This window comes from Danio rerio, chromosome 12, assembly GCF_052040795.2.
Source record: "Danio rerio strain M-AB ecotype USA chromosome 12, GRCz13ab, whole genome shotgun sequence".
NCBI classification, from domain to species: domain Eukaryota; kingdom Metazoa; phylum Chordata; class Actinopteri; order Cypriniformes; family Danionidae; genus Danio; species Danio rerio.
This window is the reverse complement of record NC_141032.1, coordinates 24,599,129-24,622,585: the sequence shown is the minus strand read 5'-3', so window position 1 is coordinate 24,622,585 and position 23,457 is coordinate 24,599,129. Positions and strand designations below refer to the sequence as shown.

The 23,457-nt window shown below is 33.8% G+C and overlaps 2 protein-coding genes across 6 annotated transcripts in view; both read left to right on the top strand.

Moving 5' to 3' along the window:
* Window positions 1–6,538, top strand: part of arhgef15b (Rho guanine nucleotide exchange factor 15b) — a 40,042-nt gene extending 33,504 nt beyond the window's left edge. For all 3 annotated transcript variants that reach the window (XM_087276260.2, XM_087276261.1, XM_087276262.1), the window contains 5 exons: window positions 326–483; window positions 1,511–1,672; window positions 3,249–3,334; window positions 3,466–3,570; window positions 5,331–6,538. In XM_087276260.2, coding sequence (XP_087132386.1) covers window positions 326–483; window positions 1,511–1,672; window positions 3,249–3,334; window positions 3,466–3,570; window positions 5,331–5,494 — 675 coding nt within the window. In that variant the 3' untranslated portion in view covers window positions 5,495–6,538. The remainder of the gene's footprint in view (window positions 1–325; window positions 484–1,510; window positions 1,673–3,248; window positions 3,335–3,465; window positions 3,571–5,330) is intronic.
* Window positions 6,539–12,001: 5,463 nt separating this feature from the next.
* nsfb (N-ethylmaleimide-sensitive factor b) overlaps window positions 12,002–23,457 on the top strand; it is a 45,391-nt gene continuing 33,935 nt past the window's right edge. For all 3 annotated transcript variants that reach the window (NM_001442005.1, NM_001354163.3, NM_001024454.4), the window contains 8 exon segments: window positions 12,002–12,109; window positions 15,273–15,358; window positions 15,484–15,583; window positions 17,111–17,150; window positions 19,026–19,192; window positions 20,162–20,269; window positions 20,357–20,432; window positions 21,345–21,500. In NM_001442005.1, the coding sequence (NP_001428934.1) occupies window positions 12,098–12,109; window positions 15,273–15,358; window positions 15,484–15,583; window positions 17,111–17,150; window positions 19,026–19,192; window positions 20,162–20,269; window positions 20,357–20,432; window positions 21,345–21,500 (745 nt within the window). In that variant the 5' untranslated portion in view covers window positions 12,002–12,097.

Genomic DNA, 23,457 nt, shown 5'->3' with positions numbered 1-23,457 from the left:
CGTTTTTGGGTGAACTATCCCTTAAAATGATATGCAATTGACGTAGTAAATTCTACAGGGAGTTATTTAATTGTCTTGTTGCACTTTTTAAAAGTGTTACTTTTGACAAATTCATCTTGATAAATAAAATGTGTTTTATTTAAAAAAAAAAAATTTTGAAAGCTTTTGAATGTTGACATACATATAACTATTTTATTAAAAAACCCAAATCCACAAAAAAAATCAAACAAACATTTTGGAGATTTGATTGTATTACAAATGCATTATATGTTTATGTGTATTAGTTGAAATATTGTCTCATCATTGATATATATCATATATTCAGGCAGTGCCAATTATATCTCAAACACGTTATTTGGAGAAACAAGGAGAGGTGCTGGAAGTAAATAAAGGAGGAACGTTCTTGGGCAACCTGCGCCCCAAATTTACCCCCGTCTACCTCTTTCTTTTCAATGACCTACTTGTCATTGCCATCAAGAAAAGGTAAAATGCTGGAAAAACCTGTCTGTGTTATGCTTCACTTTGTTTCTTTCATCTTGGTCTAAGCAAATTCTTGAGCATACATCAAGTTTATGTGTGCAGTGCACTCCACTAATATTTTGGTAAATATTTGTAATACAAAATGCCTTTAATTAACTTTTGCAGAAAATATAAACAAAATAGCTCTACTTTCATCAAGAGTAAACAAATGGCAGCACAGCGCACTATCAAAAAGAAAGGTCACACTTTATTTTGATGGTCCGTTTGTTGAATGAAGTTACATTGCATCTACATGCCAACTATGTAGACTGTTAGGTTGTGGTTAGGGTTGGGGTCAGGGTTAGGGTTAGTGTAAGTTGACATGTACTTGCAACGTTTTTATAGTCGGTTAAATGTCTGTTGAAGGAGCAGTATCAATAAATATTAAGCAGACAGTCTACTAATACTCAACTGGACCATCAAAATAAAGTGTTAACAAAAGAAAACATCTTTGTTAAAAAAATATATGTGTGGCACAATTAATGGCATCCCTGTGAAATCATATAAGCAAAATATTTTTGAAGTAAAAATGATGTCACGTTTTTATAGTATACCACATTGATTATTATAGTAAGTTGTTTAACCATGACCTCCTTTTACACATGGCTTCATATATGAGGAAATATATAGGCAAAACTCCCTCAGGCATTCATCACACATGAGTAAGAGCACAAAAAAAATCATGTAGAGCTTCACAAAAACCAAAGGGGTTATTAGAAAAAAGGCTAAAACACTGAAAATGTTTCTAAAACTTCTGAAATCTTCCGTCATCAATCATCATCAGTTTTATTAAATTCATATTTTGAGCAAAAGATTAAAAGGTTAACCAATAAAGACCAAGTCGAGGTCCAATATTAGCGGAGGGCACTGTAATACTTTATTTATTGTCTATTTCTATAAAAAGTAACACACCTGATTTCATTTAATGGACATTTGGTTTCTGAATGGGACTGTACTAATGTACTTGTGTCTCTGTTTCTGTGTGCTGCAGTGCTGAGCGGTATGTGGTGCTGGATCATGCCCATCGTTCGCTGGTCCAGGTGCAGTCATATGAGAACTCAGCTGTGCCCAACATAGAGCACTGCTTCTGTCTGACGCTGCTGGAGAATCACCAGGGACGACAGATGGAGAGAATCATGAAGGCTCCCTCACAGTGCGTGAAGTTATAAATAAACCTACAGTATACTATTCATTTGATTCATCCACTATACATTTTTAGTCTGATAATTTAAGCATGTTTCAAATTTAAATACACTTGTCATTTTATATACAGTGTATTCGGAAAGTACTCATAGCGCTTCACTTTTTCCACCTTTTTTTTGTTACAGCCTTATTCCAAAATTGATTAAAGTGAAAAAAGATTGTTTGTACATAAATATTCACAGCCTTTGTTGTGAAGCTCTAAAATGAGCTCATGTACCTTCTGTTTCCGCTGATCATTCTTGAGATGTTTCAGCAACTTAATTGAAGTTCACCTGTGGTAAATTCAGTTGATTGGACATGATTTGAAAAGGCATACACCTGTCTATATAAGGTCCCAGGGTTGACAGTGCATGTCAAAGCACAAATCAAGCATGAAGACAATGGAATTGTCTGTAGACAATGTGGAAAATGTGAAGCGCTATGAATACTTTCCGGATGCACTGTATATTAGGGCTGCAAGATATTGGAAATGTTGAATTTTTCTGCGATAAATACTGTCATATGTATATGCTGTTTCACAAGGATGGCTTTGAATAGCACTATTTTATGGGAGTCTAACAGTATTCAAGTACAGACATTGACTTCGTCTTGTTTCTTGTCCAAATATCTCAAATTTATGTATCATGGCAAGTATAAATATTGTTTTGTTTTCACTTTCAGAAGAAATAAGAGTTTTTCCTTAAACAAGCTAAATTATCTGCCAAATAAATCTTTTTTCGCATTGAAATTTAGACATTTGTATTAAGTTTTGGAACTAATTTATTTAAGAAACATCTTTTTCATTGTTGCATAAATTGTAAATATTTCATATCAATAATTGAATACAATAGATCTTTGTTATACCTCCAAACATCATAATCTTTTGTGCCTAAATGTTTAAACTCTCTTGAAATGCTCAGTCGCAGGCCTTAAAACACATGCAACCCCAAGATGGTTTCCATAACTCTCACTCTAATATGGTTAAACCTAGCTGTGACTATAAATTGCATGTGTTCAGTAGCTCCTTGTTGAATATAATTCAGACTCAACATTGCAGATTTTGCAATGTGACTATTGCAGATGCGCACATTGCAATATTGATGCTGAAACGATATATTGTGCAGTCTCCCTAGCAGTGAAATAGTGTCTCCGGGTTCAGCTGTACTTCAGTGTCAATGAAAGACTGTCCAGCAAACTCCCATGCTGTGAATTGTGCACAGTTGTCTACTTTTTAAGTAGTTGGAGCATTTTAATTACTCGCCCTTGCTTCGTTTGTATAGTATTCTTTTACGACATAGCGCATATGAGATAAATGACATCAGTACGTTATAACAGTTGATGATCTATTAATGAACCGATAGGATTGTCCATGTTTGCATTGCAATGCATTGAAGAAACAATTAATTTAGGATATACATTTTAGGATAAATGGATATGGTAGCTTTATAGAATACATAGGGCCAGGAATATTATACTCAGTCAGGCTGTAAAGATATATGCTGCTTTTAATGATACATAAGTCATGTATCTTTTATCTCACCAATTAGATCTGACTCACAAAGATGGTTGGCAGTGTTTCCAAATCCTGACGACCCCAAAAATGATCAAGAAGAAGTCATATATGAAGACTGGGGTAAGTTTTTGTCCCAGTTGCTGAGGATTTCACTCATGTCCGACATGCTAGTGCTTGACATTGATTTCCATCACATTCTGTTCTCTCTTCCGAAACGTTGCTCTTGAATCACATGTGGTTTTGTATGTCAGATTGTCCTCAGGTGCAGTGTGTGGAGCAGTATGTGGCAAAACAATCGGATGAATTAAATCTGGAGCGCACAGAGATCATCAATGTTATACGCAAAACCAATGAAGGTGTGTAACGATTCACATTCCCTTCATAAGAAGCACACTGTCAGTTTTGAGATTTAGTGATTTAGTTTTTTCTCTCTAAAGGAAAAAGATACTTTCATACATCATTTGCTTGAATATATTTTATTCTACCAAAAACTGTGGAAAATTTCAGTCATATACAGGGTTCACACAGGTCATGGAATTTCTGCAATAACATGGCGTTTCAAAGTTTCTATTCTAAACACTGAAATTGAGAGAATTATATATATTTTATGTCATGAAAGACGTTGAATTTCAGGAATTTTTTCTGTCATTTCAAGTTTAACTTTTCCATTTATTTATTTATTTTTTTACCAGTTTTGTATTGCGTTGTAATAAAAAACACATAAAGTGTAGTCTATATTAGCTACCATAAATGGTCGCTGACAGAAAATGTAGCTAATTAGGTATAGTAATTGCGAGTTAATTATTGTTAGGTTGACATTTTTTAATCTTAAGATTAAGTCTTTTTAGTCTTAAAATTGTGTAAATGAAAAAATATTTAATGTTTTAATCAGTGTTGTATTAATGTTAAGGGACTAAGCCGAAGGAAAATGAATGCATGTATTAATGCTATTTAACATCAAGTCCTGCTTTGTTTTTGGCTTTAAAGTGTCCTAAACAGATGTTTTTTAAGTCAGTGAAAGTCAGGAAATTTGACATTTAGCTTGTATAGCTAAATATATATCTGTTATCATATACACTCACCGGCCACTTTATTAGGCACACCTGACCAATTGCTCGTTAACACAAATTTCTAATCAGCCAATCACACATGGCAGAAACTTAATGCATTTAGGCATGTAGACATGGTCAAGACGAATTGCTGCAGTTCAAACTGAGCATCAGCATGGGGAAGAAAGGAGATTTAAGAGACTTTGAACATGACATGGTTGTTGGTGCCAGATGGGCTGGTTCTCAGTTTCAGAAACTGCTGATCCAGTGGGATTTTCACGCACAACCATCTCTAGGATTCACAGAGAATAGTTCCTAAAAGAGAACATATGCAGTGAGCAGCAGTTTAAATGCCTTGTTGAGGTCAGAGGAGAATGGCCAGACTGGTTCCAGCTGATTGTTGCTGATCATGTCCAGCCCTTTATGACCACAGTGTACCCATCTTCTGATGACTACTTCCAGCAGGATAACATGCCATGTCAAAGTGCGAATCATCTCAGACTGGTTTCTCGTACATGACAGAGTTCACTGTACTCAAAATGGTTTCCATAGTCACCAAAACTTAGGATGTGGTGGAACGTAAGATTCGCATCATGAATGTGCAGCTGACAAATCTGCAGCAACTGCGTGATGCTACCATGTCAGTATAGACTAAAATCTCTTGGGAATATTTCCAGTACCTTGTTTAATCTATGCCACAAAGGGCTGTTCTGAAGCCAAATGGTGGTCCAACCCAGTACTAGTTAGGTGTACCTAATAAAGTGGCCGGTTAGTGTTTATTTCTTGTATGTTAAGAGAGTCCCAAAATCCCCTCTGTAAAAATCTTTCACTCTAATATAAAATTTTGAATTTTTATCAAATTTTTAGAAATACAAATTCCCCTCATTTGCATATTTGGTTATAATACATTTAGAAAACCTTTTTGTTGTAATTTTTTTATGTAGTCAGTCAAGTGGAGATTCTTGCTGATAACTATTAGTTAATTTATTGTATAACCCTATTCACCTACAGTGTCTTGCTTTAAAATGTTTTTGTTTCTCAGTCTCACCTCTTCTTGTGTTGTTTAGGATGGTATGAGGGGATGCGTTTATCTGATGGACAGAAAGGCTGGTTTCCTGAAGCAAACGTTCTGGAAATCACCAATGAACATGTGCGACGTCGCAACCTCAGAGAGCGATACCGCGTAATACAAGCTGCTGCAGTCGTCGCCAAGACCCGGAGTATGACGTAGACCAAATAACTGCTGAATAGTTTTTTTAAATCTAGGCTTTTGACTCTTTAATAAAATGATTAGATGCTTCTCAAATATCCTATTAAGGATGAGAAATATAATTCTAAATCAGAATTTAATCGAAGAACATTGGAGAGACGGTGTTAAATGTCAAATGGAAAATCTAATTTGCTGACATTTTGTTCAAAAGTTCAGTTGTTTTCAGACCTGCTATGGAATGTACAGTATGTGCTTTCTGAAATGTGTATGTGTAAGCGTGTGAGTGAGTGCGTGCTTGCAATATTTAGCACTTCATTCAAGAATGTTGAACTACTGAAAATCCAGTTAAACAATGCAAGTTGGTTAAAAAAGACACAGGTCTGAGTCACATGCTAAAGAAAATCACATTCTTATTGGTTGGTTTTGTCCAAAACATCACATGCTGTCGTCTAAATGAGTGACGCAACCTGCATGACTAGTCTATAGTTTTTTTTTAAATAGTACTGAATGTACACAATTCAGCTGTGTTTTATACTTTTAACAAAAAAGAAAAGCTGTTGGTGCATTAAAGTTTAACTAGGTTTTATTCATTTTTCTATATGGTTGACTTTATAGAAAAATATATTGAGATATGCCAAACCCACCCAGAAATAAATAAAAGTGTGTACATATCACTTATCATTATTTACACTTATCATTTCCGAGTTTTCTGTCATCTGTTGAACAGAGAGATTTTTTCACTGCTCTTTTTTATTATTAGAAAGAGTTAAAGTTGAATAACTGATGACTGTATTTACACTTTTGGAGGATTAACCGTTTTAAGAGTGTCACAATATTAAATGCAGTTGTTAAGTTATCTGTTGCAAGTAAGAGTTTTCCGCAAATGTTATACTGGAGTGTGTGTGTGTGTGTGTGTGTGTACCCTTTCTTTGAATGCAGTGACATTAAAGACACATCTCTTGTTTTGTGAGGCTGTGTTTGTTTGTGTGAGTGTGAAAGAGTGTTTGCAAATGCAGTGAAACTCTATTTGTGATGTAAAAATAAATGATATAGTTTTTGTTGAGAGCAGATGAGTCTGATTAACCACTTTGGATTATGACATGTTTATAGTTAAACATAGGAGAACTGTACAGTCTGTTACACTTTAAAGATGGACCTATGATATTGTCTTTTTTCTGTTCAGTTTTTAATGGAACTTGTTATTGAACCTTTTGTGAAATAGAGAGATACATTTTTTTTTGCATGTTTAATGTGATACTTTGGAACAGGGGTTCCCAAACTTTTCAGCCCGCAACCCCCGAAATAGCAATGGCTGTGTCTCGCAACCCCAAATATTCTTTGAGGGGGTTATAGATGTTTAAAACTTGCTCACATACCAATAGACCCAAGTCTGTTCCTCATTTAAATTTGAAGAACGCCACTCAGAGACCATTCTCCAAGTTCAGTTGTGGCCTGTATTTATGAAGTTGTTATGAAGTATGTATGAAGTTTAATATTAAACTAATTCGAGTGGAGCACACGCTCATGATTGACCCAGCTGGTCCACAATAGCTAATCACCTCCAATCCTCCAATCAAAGGATCCCAAAGTCACTATATATAAATCCTTATTTCCTTTCTACAACCATCTTCGTCTGAAAGAAACCCCCCTTCCTCCCCTTCTTCCACCTTTATCCAGAATGGGCAAGAATACCACTGGCTCCGGGTCCTCGCCGGGCCATCTGGTATTTCTGTACACAGTTTGCGTGTTCTCCCTGTGTCTGCATGGGTTTCCCCTGGGTTCCTCCTGCTGTCTAAATATGCTCCATATTATTGACAAAATTAGCCGAAGTCTTTTCCTAAATGTCTTATTCTCAGGAAGTTCGCCTTAGCCTAAGAAACAGGGGAGTTTTGAGATCGACCTGAGCTTAAACTCCCCTCGCCCTGCGAAAGGAAGGGAGGCCTGGGCCTTTGGATCCCCTTAGCTCAGGGCTCTTTCCCGGGTCAGCAAGTCAAACAAGCTATTTATAAATCATGAGCTAAGTGTAAACATGAGTGCTACAAATTGAATTATAAAGTACATTTAAGTTTCCCCATTCTAAAAAAACAAAAGAAACAAACATTTTATTACTCTAAAATCTTGTTAATTATAAGTATTATAACTGATGTTAAGAGCATTAATTATAATTGATATAATTGATCCCTATGTTTTAGGAAAATTAATTGAAATGAGGTGCAAACATGTTCACAGATTTGCTAATAATGTTTTCTTAATAACTTAAAACAGCATATTTAATATGTTTATAAAAAATGTTTTGATTTATAAATAAACAAATACAGGCTTCCTCATTCAAAAAAAAATCTTATTACTCAAATATATTGCCAATTAGGCTTATACTTGATGTTACTTAAAATTATGTTAACTATAATGTTAACTTTAATAATGTTAACTACATTTGATATTGATCCTAATATATCTTGAAAATGAACTGAAAAGTTTTAAATGAGGTTTAAAAACCCTCAACACATCAGCTTAATGCTTCATATTTGATAAGTTTGAATGTTTTTAGAATGAATAACAAAGTCTAAGTTTCTCAATTCATACTTCATTTGATTTTACTCTTACCTTCATCATGTTACTAATTTGAAACAGTAGGTTTTAGGTTTACCTTAAAAACGTCATTCAAGATTTCATAGCAAAAACACAGGTGTAGCTACTATCTTTCTCTGAACATCTTCCGATTTAAAGTGAATGTTGCAGATCTCTGCAAGGGTGAATCTACAATAGTTGTGGTAAGCAAGACTCCAGTGTGCTGTCTATAAAGACTGTCATTTTATTCACTTTATGTCGCCCTCTGTCCATCCATCTACCAAAAGGATGACAGAACTGACTCAGAAACTCCATCAGAAATTAGTAGATGGAGAGCAGTTGAGTGATTAATGGATTAACTTTCAACTGCATATTTTAAGTTTCCCCCAAAACCAAACAATTTCATATAAATAAAAGAGAGAAAATGAGTGAATAATTAAAAATATTACCTACTCAAATGTTATTATTGAGTACAGCCTACAGTTACAGTACATAAACCTCTTATTCTAATCAAATATTTTAATTATTATGAATCAAAATAATATAGATTGTTTAAAATAACATCGAAAATGTATTCATCTGTAAAAAGCCATGCGTTTTTACAGTGGATAAAAGCATATTTAAAAAAATTATGCTTCATTGATTCAAATAGTTAAACAATTGTGTTCAACATCAAAGTAACTGTAAAATCATAAAATAAAAGGACACTGCTGTGACATTAAATATTTAGTACATCAAGAATATGACTTGGTGCTTAGTTTGGAACCTCTATGGCCCCAAGATTCTCACAACATTCAGTCAAGGTGGGTGAAGGAAAATCATGGTTTGGGGTTATATTCAGTATGGGGGCATGCAAGAGATCTGCAGAGTGGATGGCAACAACAACAGCCTGAGGTATCAAGACATTTGTGCTGCCATTAAATTACAAACTACAGGAAAGTTCAAATTCTTCAGCAGGATAGTGGACCTTCTCATTCTCAACCTCCACATCAAAGTTCCTGAAATCAAAGAAGGTCAAGGTGCTCCAGGATTGGCCAGCCCAGGCACCAGACATGAACATTATTGAGCTTATCTGAGGTAAGATGGAGTAGGCATTGAAGATGAATCTAAAGATTCTTGATGAACTCTGGGAGTCCTGCAAAACACTTTCTTTGCCATTCCAGATGACTTTCTTAATGTTATTTAAGTCATTGCAGAGATGTATGGATACAGTCCTCCAAGCTCATGGGAGTCATACACAATATTCATTCTTTTTCCACTGCACCATGATTTCATATTCTATACTGGACATTATTTCTGTTAAGTAACAAGACTTTTGTCTCAGCAAAGTCAGACCTTACTGTCTGTAAACTAAAGCGTAATCTAGAGGCCTTTGCCTTTCATATCAGCCACTCTTGATGCCAAATGATCAACTAGAATTTAAGTTATTATTTGTTGTTCCTAAAACTTGTATAGGCGACAAGACTTTTGTCCGGTAGTGTATAGCTATGTTTCCATCCACCTATTTGTATGCGCAGTTTTGAATATTGCAATGAAATTGTTTGAGGAAAATGCCAAGATGTGCATATATTTTGAAAATGTGCAAAAAAAGGATGCACACAACTTGAGTAGAATAAACTTTTTATCCAATAAAAAAATGCATAAACTACGATAAAAACACATTTATGAATAAAAACCTTGTATGTACATAAAAAAGTGACATAATAAGAGATCATGTGATAACATAAATGGGTGTGATGGGGCAGCATTAATGGACAAATCAGCAGGCCAACTACATTAAACCCTCTGAAATGTTGTTTTGTGCATTCTAAAATGGGCCTTAGCCAAAGTTTGTCATCGTGCCTGTCAACTTTTTGGTGCCACTTCACGAGAAAGCGATGATTTTGTTCTTATTTAATGATTGGATACTTTATTTGATACTTTATGCAACATTGCAGTTTTGCATATACATTCAGTTATTGGATGGAAACATTGACAACAAAGACTTATCAAAAGAGAAACTTTCTGTTGGATGGAGGCATCGCTGATGTCCATATCCATAAACATAATTGTTACAGAAAGTGAAACAATAAATCAAAATGTCATTTTGGAGTTTATCATTTTTTTTTTACTAATTTGCTTATTTCAATTCACAGTAAAACACAAACTGAAGACACATTCATATTAAAGACTTACTTTCAAAAGAAAAAAAAAAACAGAATGAATAAATATGACAAGCTTTGTTTGACTCTGTATTTGTTTTGTTATTGTGTCTCAAATCTGAAACTTTGCTGCCTCTGTGGGTCTTCTATTGAGCACCACCAGTGTCCTCAGGTCACACTCACCAGCCACTGCATCTTGACAGTCACACTTAATACCTTCTGGTGACCCTCACCAGTCCCAGGGTCTTCCAGTCACCCACAACATAACATCTGGTGATCCTTACCAGTCCATGTGCTTTCGGTGACCCTAATCAGCCCATGTTGATTCAGTGACCCTCACCACCCCCTACGCATGTGGTGAACCACACCAGCCCTTGTGCATTTGGTGACTCTCACCAGCTCTTGTGCTTTCAGTGACTCACACCAGCCCTTCTACTTACCCACATGATAAGATTTGGTCCCCCTCACCTGTCCATGTGCTTTTGGTGACCCTCATCAGCCAAAGTGCTTTCTGTGACGCTCACCAGCCCCATTGCTTTTGGTGACCCTCACCAGCCCCTGTGCTTTTAGTGACACACACCAGCTCTTCAAGTCACACGCACCATAACATCTGATGACTTTCACCTGTCCCTGTGCTTTCTGTGACCCTCACCAGCCCCTGTGCTTTTGGTGACCCACTACCAACCCCTGTACTTTTGGAGAACCAAACCAGCACTTCATTCTAGCTTCAAACTTCATATGAAGCCAGTCAAATATTATACTCAGCTATATGACAAAAAGCAAATGACAAGTTAATAAAATAAAACTGATGGATCAAATAAGAATATATATTTTTTATTATGTGTCAGTGGCAGCTGAATTCCAACATTCTATAGAATATCTTGTTTTTTTGTTCAACAGAATAAAGAAACGCATATAAGTTTAGAACCACTTGTGTGTGAATTGATAGAATCCTCAAAAATTCAGAGTAAAGAAAGACTGTGCCTCTTGCGCCATCTGGTGTTTGATTGTTTTGAGACGGTTTCTCTGTAGGAAATAACCCTGATTTCCAGTCACATTTGTTATTCTGTCCAGTTGTCATTTTTTGAAAACAAGACAATAAATGACAATATAGTTATTTAAAAGAAAAATGTATTTAAATTTTTTATTAAAAATAAAAAATAAAATTTTATTTTAGAATTAGTTTGAAAGAAATGCTATCATATCTTTATAGAATAACACCGTTTGCACCAGGTTATTTTGTTTTCCTAAAAATAAATCAGAATTAAGTCTGTACATTTTTACATAGGCAATTGAATTTATGTAGCATTTTCTTTAAATATTATTTAATTTAATTATCCAAACCTCAAAAATAAATAAACGACTGCACGGCGGTGCAGTGAGTAGCACGTTCGCCCCACAGCAAGAAGGTGACTGGTTCGAGCCTCGGTGAGTCAGTTGGCGTTTCTGTGTGAAGTTTGCATGTTCTCCCTGTGTTTGCTTGGGTTTTCTCATTAATGGGTTGCAGCTGCAAGGGCATCTGCTGTGTAAAACATATGCTGGATATATTGGCGGTTCATTCCGCTGTGGCAACCCCAGATTAATGTAGGGACTAAGCCAAAAAGAAAATGAATGAATAATAAAAAAGCTTATCAACTCTTGTTTTTTTCCATTTAAGTGTACAAAATGAGTAAAAATAAAAGCATAGAATTATTAAAAATGAGCTCAAATTATGTACCTGCAAACTGTGGATGTGGTTGCAAAATTTTTAATGCGTAAAACAAAAATTAATGTGTGCTTTTATTTTGGTGGAAAGGTGCTTCCTTTGGTGCTTCCGGTCAGATGTTCGCATCAGGTTAAGCGGCGGCCGCTAGGGGGAATCGTCTAGCAGTGTCGTTCTTACGGAATTCTTCTTGGTCACCTGATAAACGCAGAAATGGCTGGCCGAGTAAGTATTACTTTCCCGTTAAAGTTATTTTTGGCTAAAACGTCAATACGTATCTTTTTGAGAGTCTACTAAGCAAACTCAAAGCTGAACTCCATTCATACGTGTTGTGTTTGCACACGTCATTCACGCTCATGCAGAACCGGAAGAGCTTCACATCACATCTTATGACTCTCAAACTTAAAGCGCTGTTTCAAGTTTTAAGTACAACTTTCTAATGTTTTTAAAATGCAGTTGTTTTTGTTAAATAAGTTTGATAAGTGAAGTCGGCAGGATGCGTGTTGTTACCCCTTTGGCTGCTGTCATTTCAGATGTTTCAATCAGAGTGAAAGAAAGTTCATATTGTTATAAAGAACCAAATGACAGCGCAACGTTAAGGGAATTGAGTTATGAATCCTCAAGACACCTAAATGCAAATGAAAACATAATTTTTAGGCATTAGTTTATCAGACATTTACTAATGTAAAGACTTGAACCTACAGAGGTCTGTATTGTTGTTATTATTGTTAACCACGACTATTGACAAATGTGCCCTAAAATGAAAATGTACTCACTATTTACTCGCCCTCAAGTGGTTCCAAACCTTTATGAGTTTCTTTCTTCAGTTGAACACAAAAGAAGGTATGTAGTAGGAAATCAAATACTATGGAAGTAAATGGTAACAAGTTTCCAGCTTTCTTCAAAATATATTTATTTGGTTTCAGCTGAAAAAAGAAGCTCATAATGCTTTGAAACAAGTAAAGTGTGAGTGGATAATTGCAGAATTTTCAATTTTGGGTAAACTGTGCCTTTAAAATCATAACAAACTAAACTATAAATGTCAAGTAATCTCTAGGCAACAAATTGAGTTAAAATAAAACGTTTAATTTAAATTGACTAAAATAAAAATGTAATCAAGACTTTTAAAAGAAATACTATAACCAAAAAGGCAAAAGTTACTCAAATAAAATTAAAAAGCTAATTCTAATTATTCATAAATATTGGCACACATGAGACTACAAAACAAATGGCACACAATATGTTCAATGAAGTAATTAAAATTAATTAATATTTGTTTTTGTTTTTTAACTTTATAGTTTGTAATAGAAAACAAAATAATTATACTAATTAAAAATATATTACACGAAGTCAAGGAGCATCAAATTTTGTTGTCGACATCAAATATAACTAGCAAAATTTCATCTTAACAAATATTATTACACATAACTTTGTGAAACCTCTGGGTAAATAAAATGTCCAAATATGGGTTTAAAAATATTCCACCATCATTCAGCGTAACATTTTTTTATTTATTTATAATTATTTTTTTGTTTATGTTGAAAGGAACCAAAATATTCAGACCTGAAACATCAAATGTGCTTTGAAGGAAAGCATAAAGATTTGACAAATGGCAAATTAATAATTTTGAGCTCAAGTTACACATTTTAATATAAAAAAATCAATCAATAAATGAAAAGCTATTTTCTGTCATGACCCATAATACACATTTTAAATTTTATTCATTCATTTTCTTTTCGGCTTAGTCCCTTTATTAATCTGGGGTCGCCACAGCAGAATGAACTGCCAACTTATCCAGCATATGTTTTATGCAGCGAATGCACTTCCAGCTGCAACCCATCACTGGAAAACATCCACACACACTCATTCACTACAGACAATTTAGCCTACCTAATTCACTTATGTCTATGGACTTGTGGGGGAAACCGGAGCACCCTGAGGAAACCCACGCGAACGCGCCGAGAACATACAAACTCCACACAGAAACGGCAACTGACCTAGCCAAGACTCTAACCATCAACCTTCTTGCTGTGAGGCGACAGCACTACCTACTGCACCACCGCATCGCCACATATTAAATTATTTATTGTATTTGATATGAATATTAGAACAGAATTTCAATTTGATTTTCTCAAATGTCACAGTCAAAAAAAGTGAGAAAAAAATACAGCTTGTTTGTAATGTTTTTTCAGATCTTTGGACTCCTTGTCAGGTGTTTGTTTCATTAATGGCTCATAGGTACTTATGCAAATCATAGAAATTTGATAAGCAGCTCCAAACACAGTGTGCATTATAATTATGGCATGTATGCTTGAGGAGATTATGTCCGATTCAGAAATTCCAGAATTTATTTCATGCTAGGTAAAACCACACTAGTGTTTAATACAGGTCTTCAGTAATCCTGTAAGTTCACAAAGCATTACTGTATGTTCTCAGCATTTCTTTCCTGCGAGCTAAACCGAGTCATTAAAGATTTGTAGAGTATTTGAATAATTGAATGTGATGGACGTGTTTCTATTTTCCATTTAAAATGTTGGGTTTTACAAATGTTTGGTTGTCTTTTTGCCTTATTTTTTGGACCAGTGTTAGTTCTAGTTATGATTTGAATTTAGTAATTAGCATTAGAATTGTTTTATTTATTATTTCTCACACCTTTTGCTCTTTTTTTCTGCCAAGTTTCTTATCTAAAAAAAAATCTTTAATAATTTCATAATATTTAAAAATTAAGTTTTGAATAGTCTTTGATTCTCGAAGACACGCTTGTATTTACATCAGAATACAATATGAAAAACACCATAAAAACACTGTGTTTTTGCTTTTTGTTCTGCATTTCTGTATATTTCTGTACATTTAATAAATATGTTTTATATAAAAAATGTTATTCAGTCAATTTAAGCAAAGCTAAATATCAGTATATTTAATTATATTTGAATAACAAATCAGAATATATAATTAAACATTTGGCTTTTACTTTTATTCAGTTAACTCAACTCTACTCAAAATAATGATAGTATAAAAAGAACACCATGTACACTGATTAAATATATAATTACATATTTAAACATTAGAAAATTACCATTTCAAATACAATATTTAGATAGCTACCAAAGTAAATATTTAAAATGTCTTAACAAATAAAAATGCACAAGTAAATTTGACTGTTAATGTGAGAATTGTGTCAGTATATTAATTAACAGAGGTTGATCTTTGCATCGAACAAGGGGTCCTTTGTGTGAAAATGTGAAAAGACCACTGATCTAGTAGTAATTATAACAAATACAAAGAAGCATGTTTCAAGCTTTTGACTGCCAACATATACAAGTCCACATTTTTGATTTCTGTTGTTTGCTACCATTTCATCAATCCTTTGCTTGTTTTTTTTTTTCAGCAAATGCAAGCAGCGAGATGCCCAACAGATGAACTGTCTCTCACAAACTGTGTGGTTGCAAGTGAGAAAGACTTCAAATCTGGGCAGTGAGTATTTGATGTGCATCTGAAAAAAAAAACCCCTGAGATGTGGTTATATTTAAATGCACTATCAGAATGTATGTGTCTGATCAGCTGTTCTGTCCCTCTTGCTCTCTCTCTCACTTTTATAGGCATTTGACTATTAAAACCACTCCAACTCAGAAATTTGTTTTCACTGTGAGAACTCATCCAAGCGTGGTGCCAGGAACCATTGCCTTCAGTCTACCTCAGGTACATGTTTTTGTAATCTTTTCCCAAGGGATTGTCTAAAAGCCACTCATGACACATAATGTGCTCTCTATGGTTTTTACACAGTCATCATTGGTTATGTCTGCTGTTCTAGACATCTAGATCTAAAGCTAAAATTATAAAGACGTAATGCCACATAAGTGTATGGATGAACAGACTCGAGTGACGATTTGCTTCATTATGTGATGCTATTGAAGCTATTTTTTATGACTTTTAATTCTCACAATTATAATTTTTTCCCCCAGAAATTAGTATAACAATCTGGAGTTATAAACAAATGAAATGATTGTAAAGTGTTGAAAATAATTTTGAACAAATTATCATTATTTTTGTTTAAAATGAGTAGATTTAATTAATTAATGAGTCAGAACCATATGAATTAACCTATAATAAACATATTTAATATATGTATTATTATATTATAGACCATGTTCTTCCGCAAGAAGCATATAGTTTTACTTATTAACTGCAAAAGGTAAAATGATTTGCCCTTCTGTAAAATTAATTCTTTTAAAAAAAATTCTCAAATGCTCCTTAAATGAGATTTAAAGAGTTTTTTTTAACACCCTTTAAACAGAATAGTTTTAATAACTAATTTGTAATACCTTTTTTGTCTTTGACATAATAATGACAGTACATAATATTTACTAGTGCAAGATACTAGTATTTAGCTTAAAGTGCTCAACTAGTTTAATTAGCCAAGTAATTTTGCAACACAGGATTGTTCTGTAGCCAAATGAAACAAATCAATTCTTAAGGTGCCTAATGATACTGACCCTAAATATTTAAAAAATAAAACAGCTTTTATTCCAGCCAAACTTAAAACAAAGGTCAGACTTTCTCCAGAAGGAAAAAATGTAATAGGAAATACTGGAAAAAATCATTGCTCTGTAAATTTTTGAAATAACTATATTTCACAGAACAGCTAATTATTTTGTTTATACGGTGAAGATAAGTTGATTTAATTACGTGTATGTACACATTCGTATTAGGTCATAAATATATTCCTCAAAATTGATCTAAATATATTAATAGAAAATTTGTATTAACCTTGCTGATGCATGTAGTGACATTTTTTTATTGCCATATAGTGTGGGATTGTTACACTCCCGCTTAATGTTGTTGTGTTTCTTAACAACCTTTGTTGTTTTTGCCTGCTTATCCTCCACCTATTAACATGAGAGCAGCAAGACACCTCAGGTACTGTTGTAACTTTCTCACAGTGGTCTTATTTTTATGGCACAATGTCATATTAATGAACCAAAAAAAAATGAAACACAACTTAAGAAATGTTCATCTAATGACACTAAAGGATAAATAATTAATGTGCTGTACAGTAAGACCATCTACAAAGAGATAGTTGTGTTTGTGTGACCTTTAGCAGTAGGATCTTATAAACTAACTGTATAATAAGTGTGTGTCTTGTGTTATGTAATAACTTGGATTAATTATGCATGCAGGCTAAATAAAAGATAATGTAAACTTATTAAAATGCTCTCTGTGTCACAGAGAAAATGGGCTGGACTCTCTCTAAACCAAGATGTGGAAGGTACGTGTGTAGTTTATTATTTTTTTACAGTACTAGGTGAAATAATAAAAAATATATATATTTTAAAGAATTTAAAATAAAAAGGTTGCCCGTAAAATCGACACTATTTGATTAGCTGATGTGTGCATTGACTAATTTTTTATTTTTCTCCATTTGTCATGAGAATATTTATTGTAGTGTCACAACTCTTTGGTTGGGTTAGATAGATGGAAGAGCATTAGATTGAGCAAAATCATTTTGATAAAATGTGAAGAAAAAGAATGAATTTGTTATTATACCAATAAATTACACCAATAAGTTCAAATGTAGACGAGTTTCTCAAAAATGTATTGCAAATGTACTGTCTCAAAAAACGGTAATATTGTGAATTATTTTTATTAATACCATGAAAGTTCTACAGTAACTTGGTATTGTTCTCAAAACCATGATATACTAGACTTGCTTTTTGAAGATGCTTTTATTAATAGAAAGTTAAAAAAGAATAGCATTGAAATTGATCTTAAGTAAAACTAATATCTTCATTCTCATATTTTTTGTTGTTGCTGAAGAAAAGTCTGTATTTAAAAAAAAAACAAAGGACATTTTAAAAGCTAGATTGTAGTAAAGTGTGGTGTAAGTAAGGTGTTAGCATAGTTTAGACTGTGGGTCCAAGTCTGACTATTTGTAGACTTCCGGTCAAAATTTTTAAGGTTAGATTTTTTATTTGAAGAAAATTATTCTGTTCATCAAGGCAGCATTTAATAAATGTAAAAAATTGTAAAATATTTGTACAAATTTTACATAACTGCTTTTTTATTGTATGCAGTTTCAAATTAAATGCAACTCTAGTTATTATTGCTTTTATTACCATTAATAATGATTAATAGTAATAGTAATAATGATAATAATAATATGTACATGTACTCTGAAGACTGGAGTAATGAAAATTCATCTTTAAAATCACTGGAATAAATGATTAAATTAAATGATAAACTACTGTTGAACAGTATTTTTATAGTGCAATAACATTTCACAATTTCACAATTTTTACTGTATTTTTTGATGAAATAAAGGCAGTCTTGGTGAGCAAGATAAGCTTATTTTAAAACATTCAAAAATCCTAATGACCCCAAAACTTTTGACTGGTAGTGTATATCTAATTGGAAACGACTGACTGTTCTCATTATTGTATTGAAACTGGTCAGATGCTATTTGTGAATGTCTGCATTGGATTTTATGCCAATAATGTTGTACTGCATTTCATACATAAGAAAAAAACGAACAAACAGACGTTGTGTTACTTTATGACAAAATGCTGCCGTTTGTGATGTATAATAACACCTTATGAGGCAGCAGCACAAACAATGGAAACTGGTATGTGTGGTTTTCATGCGTTTTGACATCTTTGCTGGTCTCAACAATTAAGGAGGTGTATAGACCAGCTGTACTGGTAGGATTTTAGCATTTTTCACCAGACTTTCACTTTGCAAAAACAACCCAGACTTGTTTCTCTAATAACGTTCAGCCTTTTTTCTACAAACAACATCTGACATGTCATGTTCACATTTTACATGATGTAAAAAAGCCAACAATAACAACTCAAAAATATGATAGGATCAGTCGTGATTTTGTATCGTCAAATGTACTATCCTAAGAATGTCCATATGAATTATATGTACAGTATTTACTAACAATACACAAAATACTTCATATACATAATTACATTTTTGATGATATTAATTTTGATCAATATAAAGAGTTCTAACATTTTTATGAGATATTTGGTTCTATTGTGTTTTATTAATGTCTACACCCAAACTCTAAACCTAGCTCTTACAGGAACCTGTTGAGTTTTGTTAATGTCTACACCTAGCCTTGATGTTGTTTTGTTTGCAGTGAGTGTCTACAACTTTGACCCGTCCAGACAGTATGTGGGAACCATGACAATCGAGATCGACTTCCTCCAGAAAAAGAGCATTGACAGCAATCCTTATGACTCTGATAAAATGGCCATTGAATTTATTCAGTGTTTCACTGCACAGGCCTTTAGCATGAGTCAACAGGTGAGACATTAATCAATCTTGAATGTTATTGTGTTTTGACAATTGTGGTTTGATCCCCTTGGTTTGTTTGGTCCAAAACAAATTGACACTTGGGGCCCGTTTCAGAAAAGTAAAAACTCTCAGTATGTTAACGTCGAACTGAGGGAAACTCTGAATTTTCCATTTCAGAATGGAAGAAATGCCAAACCCAAGAAACAGGGTTACTCAAGCTTCTCCTCCCTATTTAAAGTGCTGTTTAAATATGTATTCGTTTTTTAGGTATTTTATCACATTTCAAGTAAACATATTTAAAGATTTTTAAATTTTTAATTGGGAATAATGAAAGGTATTAAGTCTGTTTTCTTATTAAGTTTAGACTTAAATTATGCCTAAGTCAATTATCTGTGAATGTGGCAATAGTAAACATAGAAGTTTTCTTAATATAAATTAAAACAAGAATATTTGGAGTGTTGGCAAATTGACAGTAGCTCCACCCTACAAAGTTACGCAATATTAAATATTACAAAAGACCAGCAAACTTGAAAACTTAAAGGCTGTTTACAATACAGCATTTTCAGGCAAAAACTGAAACTTTTGTTTTGCTTGTACCTTTGCCCAGCAACTGTGTTTTGTGACTTAAAATGCACACAAATATATCAACAAAAATATAAATAAGATAAATAAAGTTTTTAAAAACTCATTATTGTGTCTATGTAAACGCAGGAAAATGAGAGTAAGCACAAACAAACACACCACAATGTTGGAGTACGTGGTTGTGTTGTTTAAGGGAAAACTTTTGACTTGTTGACTATGTTGTTGTCATGTAATCATATGCACTGAGTTATGTTATATTTCAGTAAAAGAAGAAAATAATTTGTTTGAAAGTGGACCAAGACCAAGTTGTTTTAACTAACACCCTTAATAAGGTCTGTGAGTTTTGTATGTGTTGTTAATGTTGTGGCACATTAACCTGTATCTTCTTCTTAAAAGTTTGTCTTTAGTTTTTGTGACAAACTCTTTGCGCTGGTCATAAAAGATATTGAGGCCATGGATCCCAGCATTCTCAGAGGCGAGCAGAACTCTAGCAAAAAACACAAGGTACCTTTTCCTTGCTTACTTGGACCTTATGCATATTAGCATGTTAAGAGATGTGGCTTATTTAGCATTTTCCTTTTCCTTTTTCAGATTGACATTGGTCTACTGCATGGCAATAGTCAGGTGATTTTTGAGAAAGCGGAGAGCTCGTCTGTCAATTTGATTGGTAAGTGTTTAACCTGCAAATTCTCATGATTCTTATGAATCTGATATACACAAGTTTAATCACATACACATACACATTTATTTACCATTTAACAGAAAAAAACAACAGCATAATAAAATAATGAACTTCCCGGTACCTTGCAGAAATGACTGCCACTTATATTCTTAAATGTCTGTTAGCATCCTACCAGTGTCAGTTTTTATGAACTGTTTCACAAACTCCAAAAGACCTAATATTTTAGAATAATTTGTTTAAATGTAAAATATAATATACATGATCACGTTCATTTACATTTAAGGTTTTTTTTACAAACCTTACCTTTTTGTATAGCAATATTATTTATTTTATTCATATATTACAATTGAACATCAGCTAAATAATTTTATAAAGGCTCAAAAATAATGTAATCTGTCAGCTCAATGAGCCTTTTTAAAGATTATTTCTTATTAAAAGTAATGACAGAACACAGAAAAACTTTTGCAATTAATATTGCCAAAATGTTTTCATCCATAGTACCACTTTTTTTCAATTTTTAAATGTACAGTGCCATGCATATTTTTATAAAATAACAGGCAATAAAAACAGATTGCAAAAAAAAAAAATATATATATATATATATATATATAAGGTATGTAATAGATTAATTCAAAATAATTCATCTGTTAACTTTTATTTCTGTCCTGTGGCTAGTTTTGTCCAGTGGTTTACTTGAAACGTTAACAGGTTTCAAATAGTGTAACAACCAAACTGCACCACTAGATGGCAGTCAAAACACATGTGTTTTTACCCACACCTGCTGTACCTCATGGTACTGTTACTCTACATGTTTTACATGTCAATTCATTTTACATATGGAGAAGTTAATTATATTAACTTGCATCTTAGCATTTGTTTTTGCAAATTATTCCACAGGAAAAGCAAAAACCAAAGGCTCTCGTCAGTCTATAATCAACCCAGACTGGAACTTTGAGCGCATGGGCATCGGGGGCCTGGACAAGGAATTCTCAGATATCTTCCGTCGGGCTTTTGCTTCACGAGTCTTTCCTCCAGACATAGTAGAACAAATGGGTGAGTCTTTGATTTTGACTGGCTGTATCACTTTAAAAACCTTTATAAGGAATCACTTTGTGTACCAGGTAAATCAGGTCACATCAGTGTCACTAGTGGTAAAAAAGTTTAGTAAAGGTGCATTTGCCCGTATTTTTGATTTTCTTCCTCTGCATCTCTTTCTGTTTAAGTTTACAGAAGCACAACATGATATGGCCGACTTGAATCACAAAATGTTGTGACTCTAGTTGAAGAAAAAATGAAAAAGCCAAGTGAAATAAGATGGCTATAAGAATAGACATACAGCGCTCAGACCTTCCCAGCACTTGATCCTTACCAGAAATGAAAATTGCTTAAAGTTATACTCGATCCTGACAGAACATCCGCATGTTGTCTTCACTTTTGCTGTTGGCGTACAGTCAAAAGCCTAGTTTGAATTATATTGTCAGACTGCAATCTGATTGTATATTTATGATTTATGTTCACCCTCTAAACAGATCAACAATTGTTAAAGATGCTATCCAGCAGACTAATTCCCATCAGATTGACTCCTGCAGCGAAAGTATTATAATCATTTGCAGTTAAAGCTGCTGTCTGCATTCCATTCCCAGCTTTTAGGCACTTGGGTCTCTTTAGTGAGTAATTATGAACAAGTGTTCTTATTTGCGTGCAAAAAAATGTTCTCACCCAGAAGTTCAGATGGATTATGAACAGGTGTTTATTTTGACGAATCCTAAATGATCATGTCCACTGCTAAAAACTAGCACGATGCCATGCAGAACACTTACCTATTATCAGAGCATCTATTATAGGCTTAACAACCACCCAGAATTCTGTAATATGGAGTAAGCTTTTAGCTTTGCACCCAATAATGTCCTAATTGATGTACACCCTGATAATTCAAATCTCTTTTTTTGGTTTGAATTTTGCCATAAGAATTTAGTAGTTGCTTTGCACACAATTAGTTTTGTTAGTTGGTATGTTTTGTTGAATCTCAACGAAATGTATATCCACATGTTAAGTCGTGACGTATGGAGTACTGTTTCCGAGTCCAAGTACTGCTACTCATTTGAATTGAGAAAATATTTGTTTATGACCACTTTGTTGTCATATCAAACATTAAAGTGAAAATCATGTTGCACACAACAGTCTCTGGACTTTCTGCATCACAGACATCAATATTTTAAAAATTTATAAAAAAAAAAAAAAAAATCACTTTCTGGCCATCGGATATTAGGCATATATTAGACATCATTTTCGAATGCATTACATCGCTTTGTAAACGTTTATTATTACCATGTGTTGAGTCTCCCCATTCGGACTGATAGAGCGTTTGGACCCAGAACCCGCTTTGTGTGACATCACACGTATTGTCTACATAACAGTGAAAAGTTATTCAGTAAAAAGTGTTCCTTGTTTACATTATGTCTGCCAAATGTAACTTGTATAAAGTGAAAAGTAATGGTCATAGTACTGAGCCTTGTGTTATTCCATATCAAACTTGTAAAGGATACGGTACATCTTAATTTATTCATTCATTCATTCATTTTCTTGTCGGCTTAGTCCCTTTATTAATCCGGGGTCACTACAGTGGAATGAACCGCCAACTTATCCAGCAAGTTTTTACGCAGCGGATGCCCTTCCAGCTGCAACCCATCTCTGGGAAACATCCACACACACATTCACACACACACTCATACACTACGGACAATTTAGTCTACACAATTCACCTGTACCACGTGTCACATGAACATGCAAACTCCACACAGAAACGCCAACTGAGCCGAGGTTCGAATCAGCAACCTTCGTGCTGTGAGGCGACAGCACTACCTACTGCGCCACTGCCTCGCCCACATCTTAATTTAGTGCTACCATTTTTTAATGGTTAGAAAAGAATAATTTCAACCATAGCAATGCAATTCCACAAATACCAGCATGATTTTCTAACTTGTCCATGTTGATAGAATCAAATAGTATC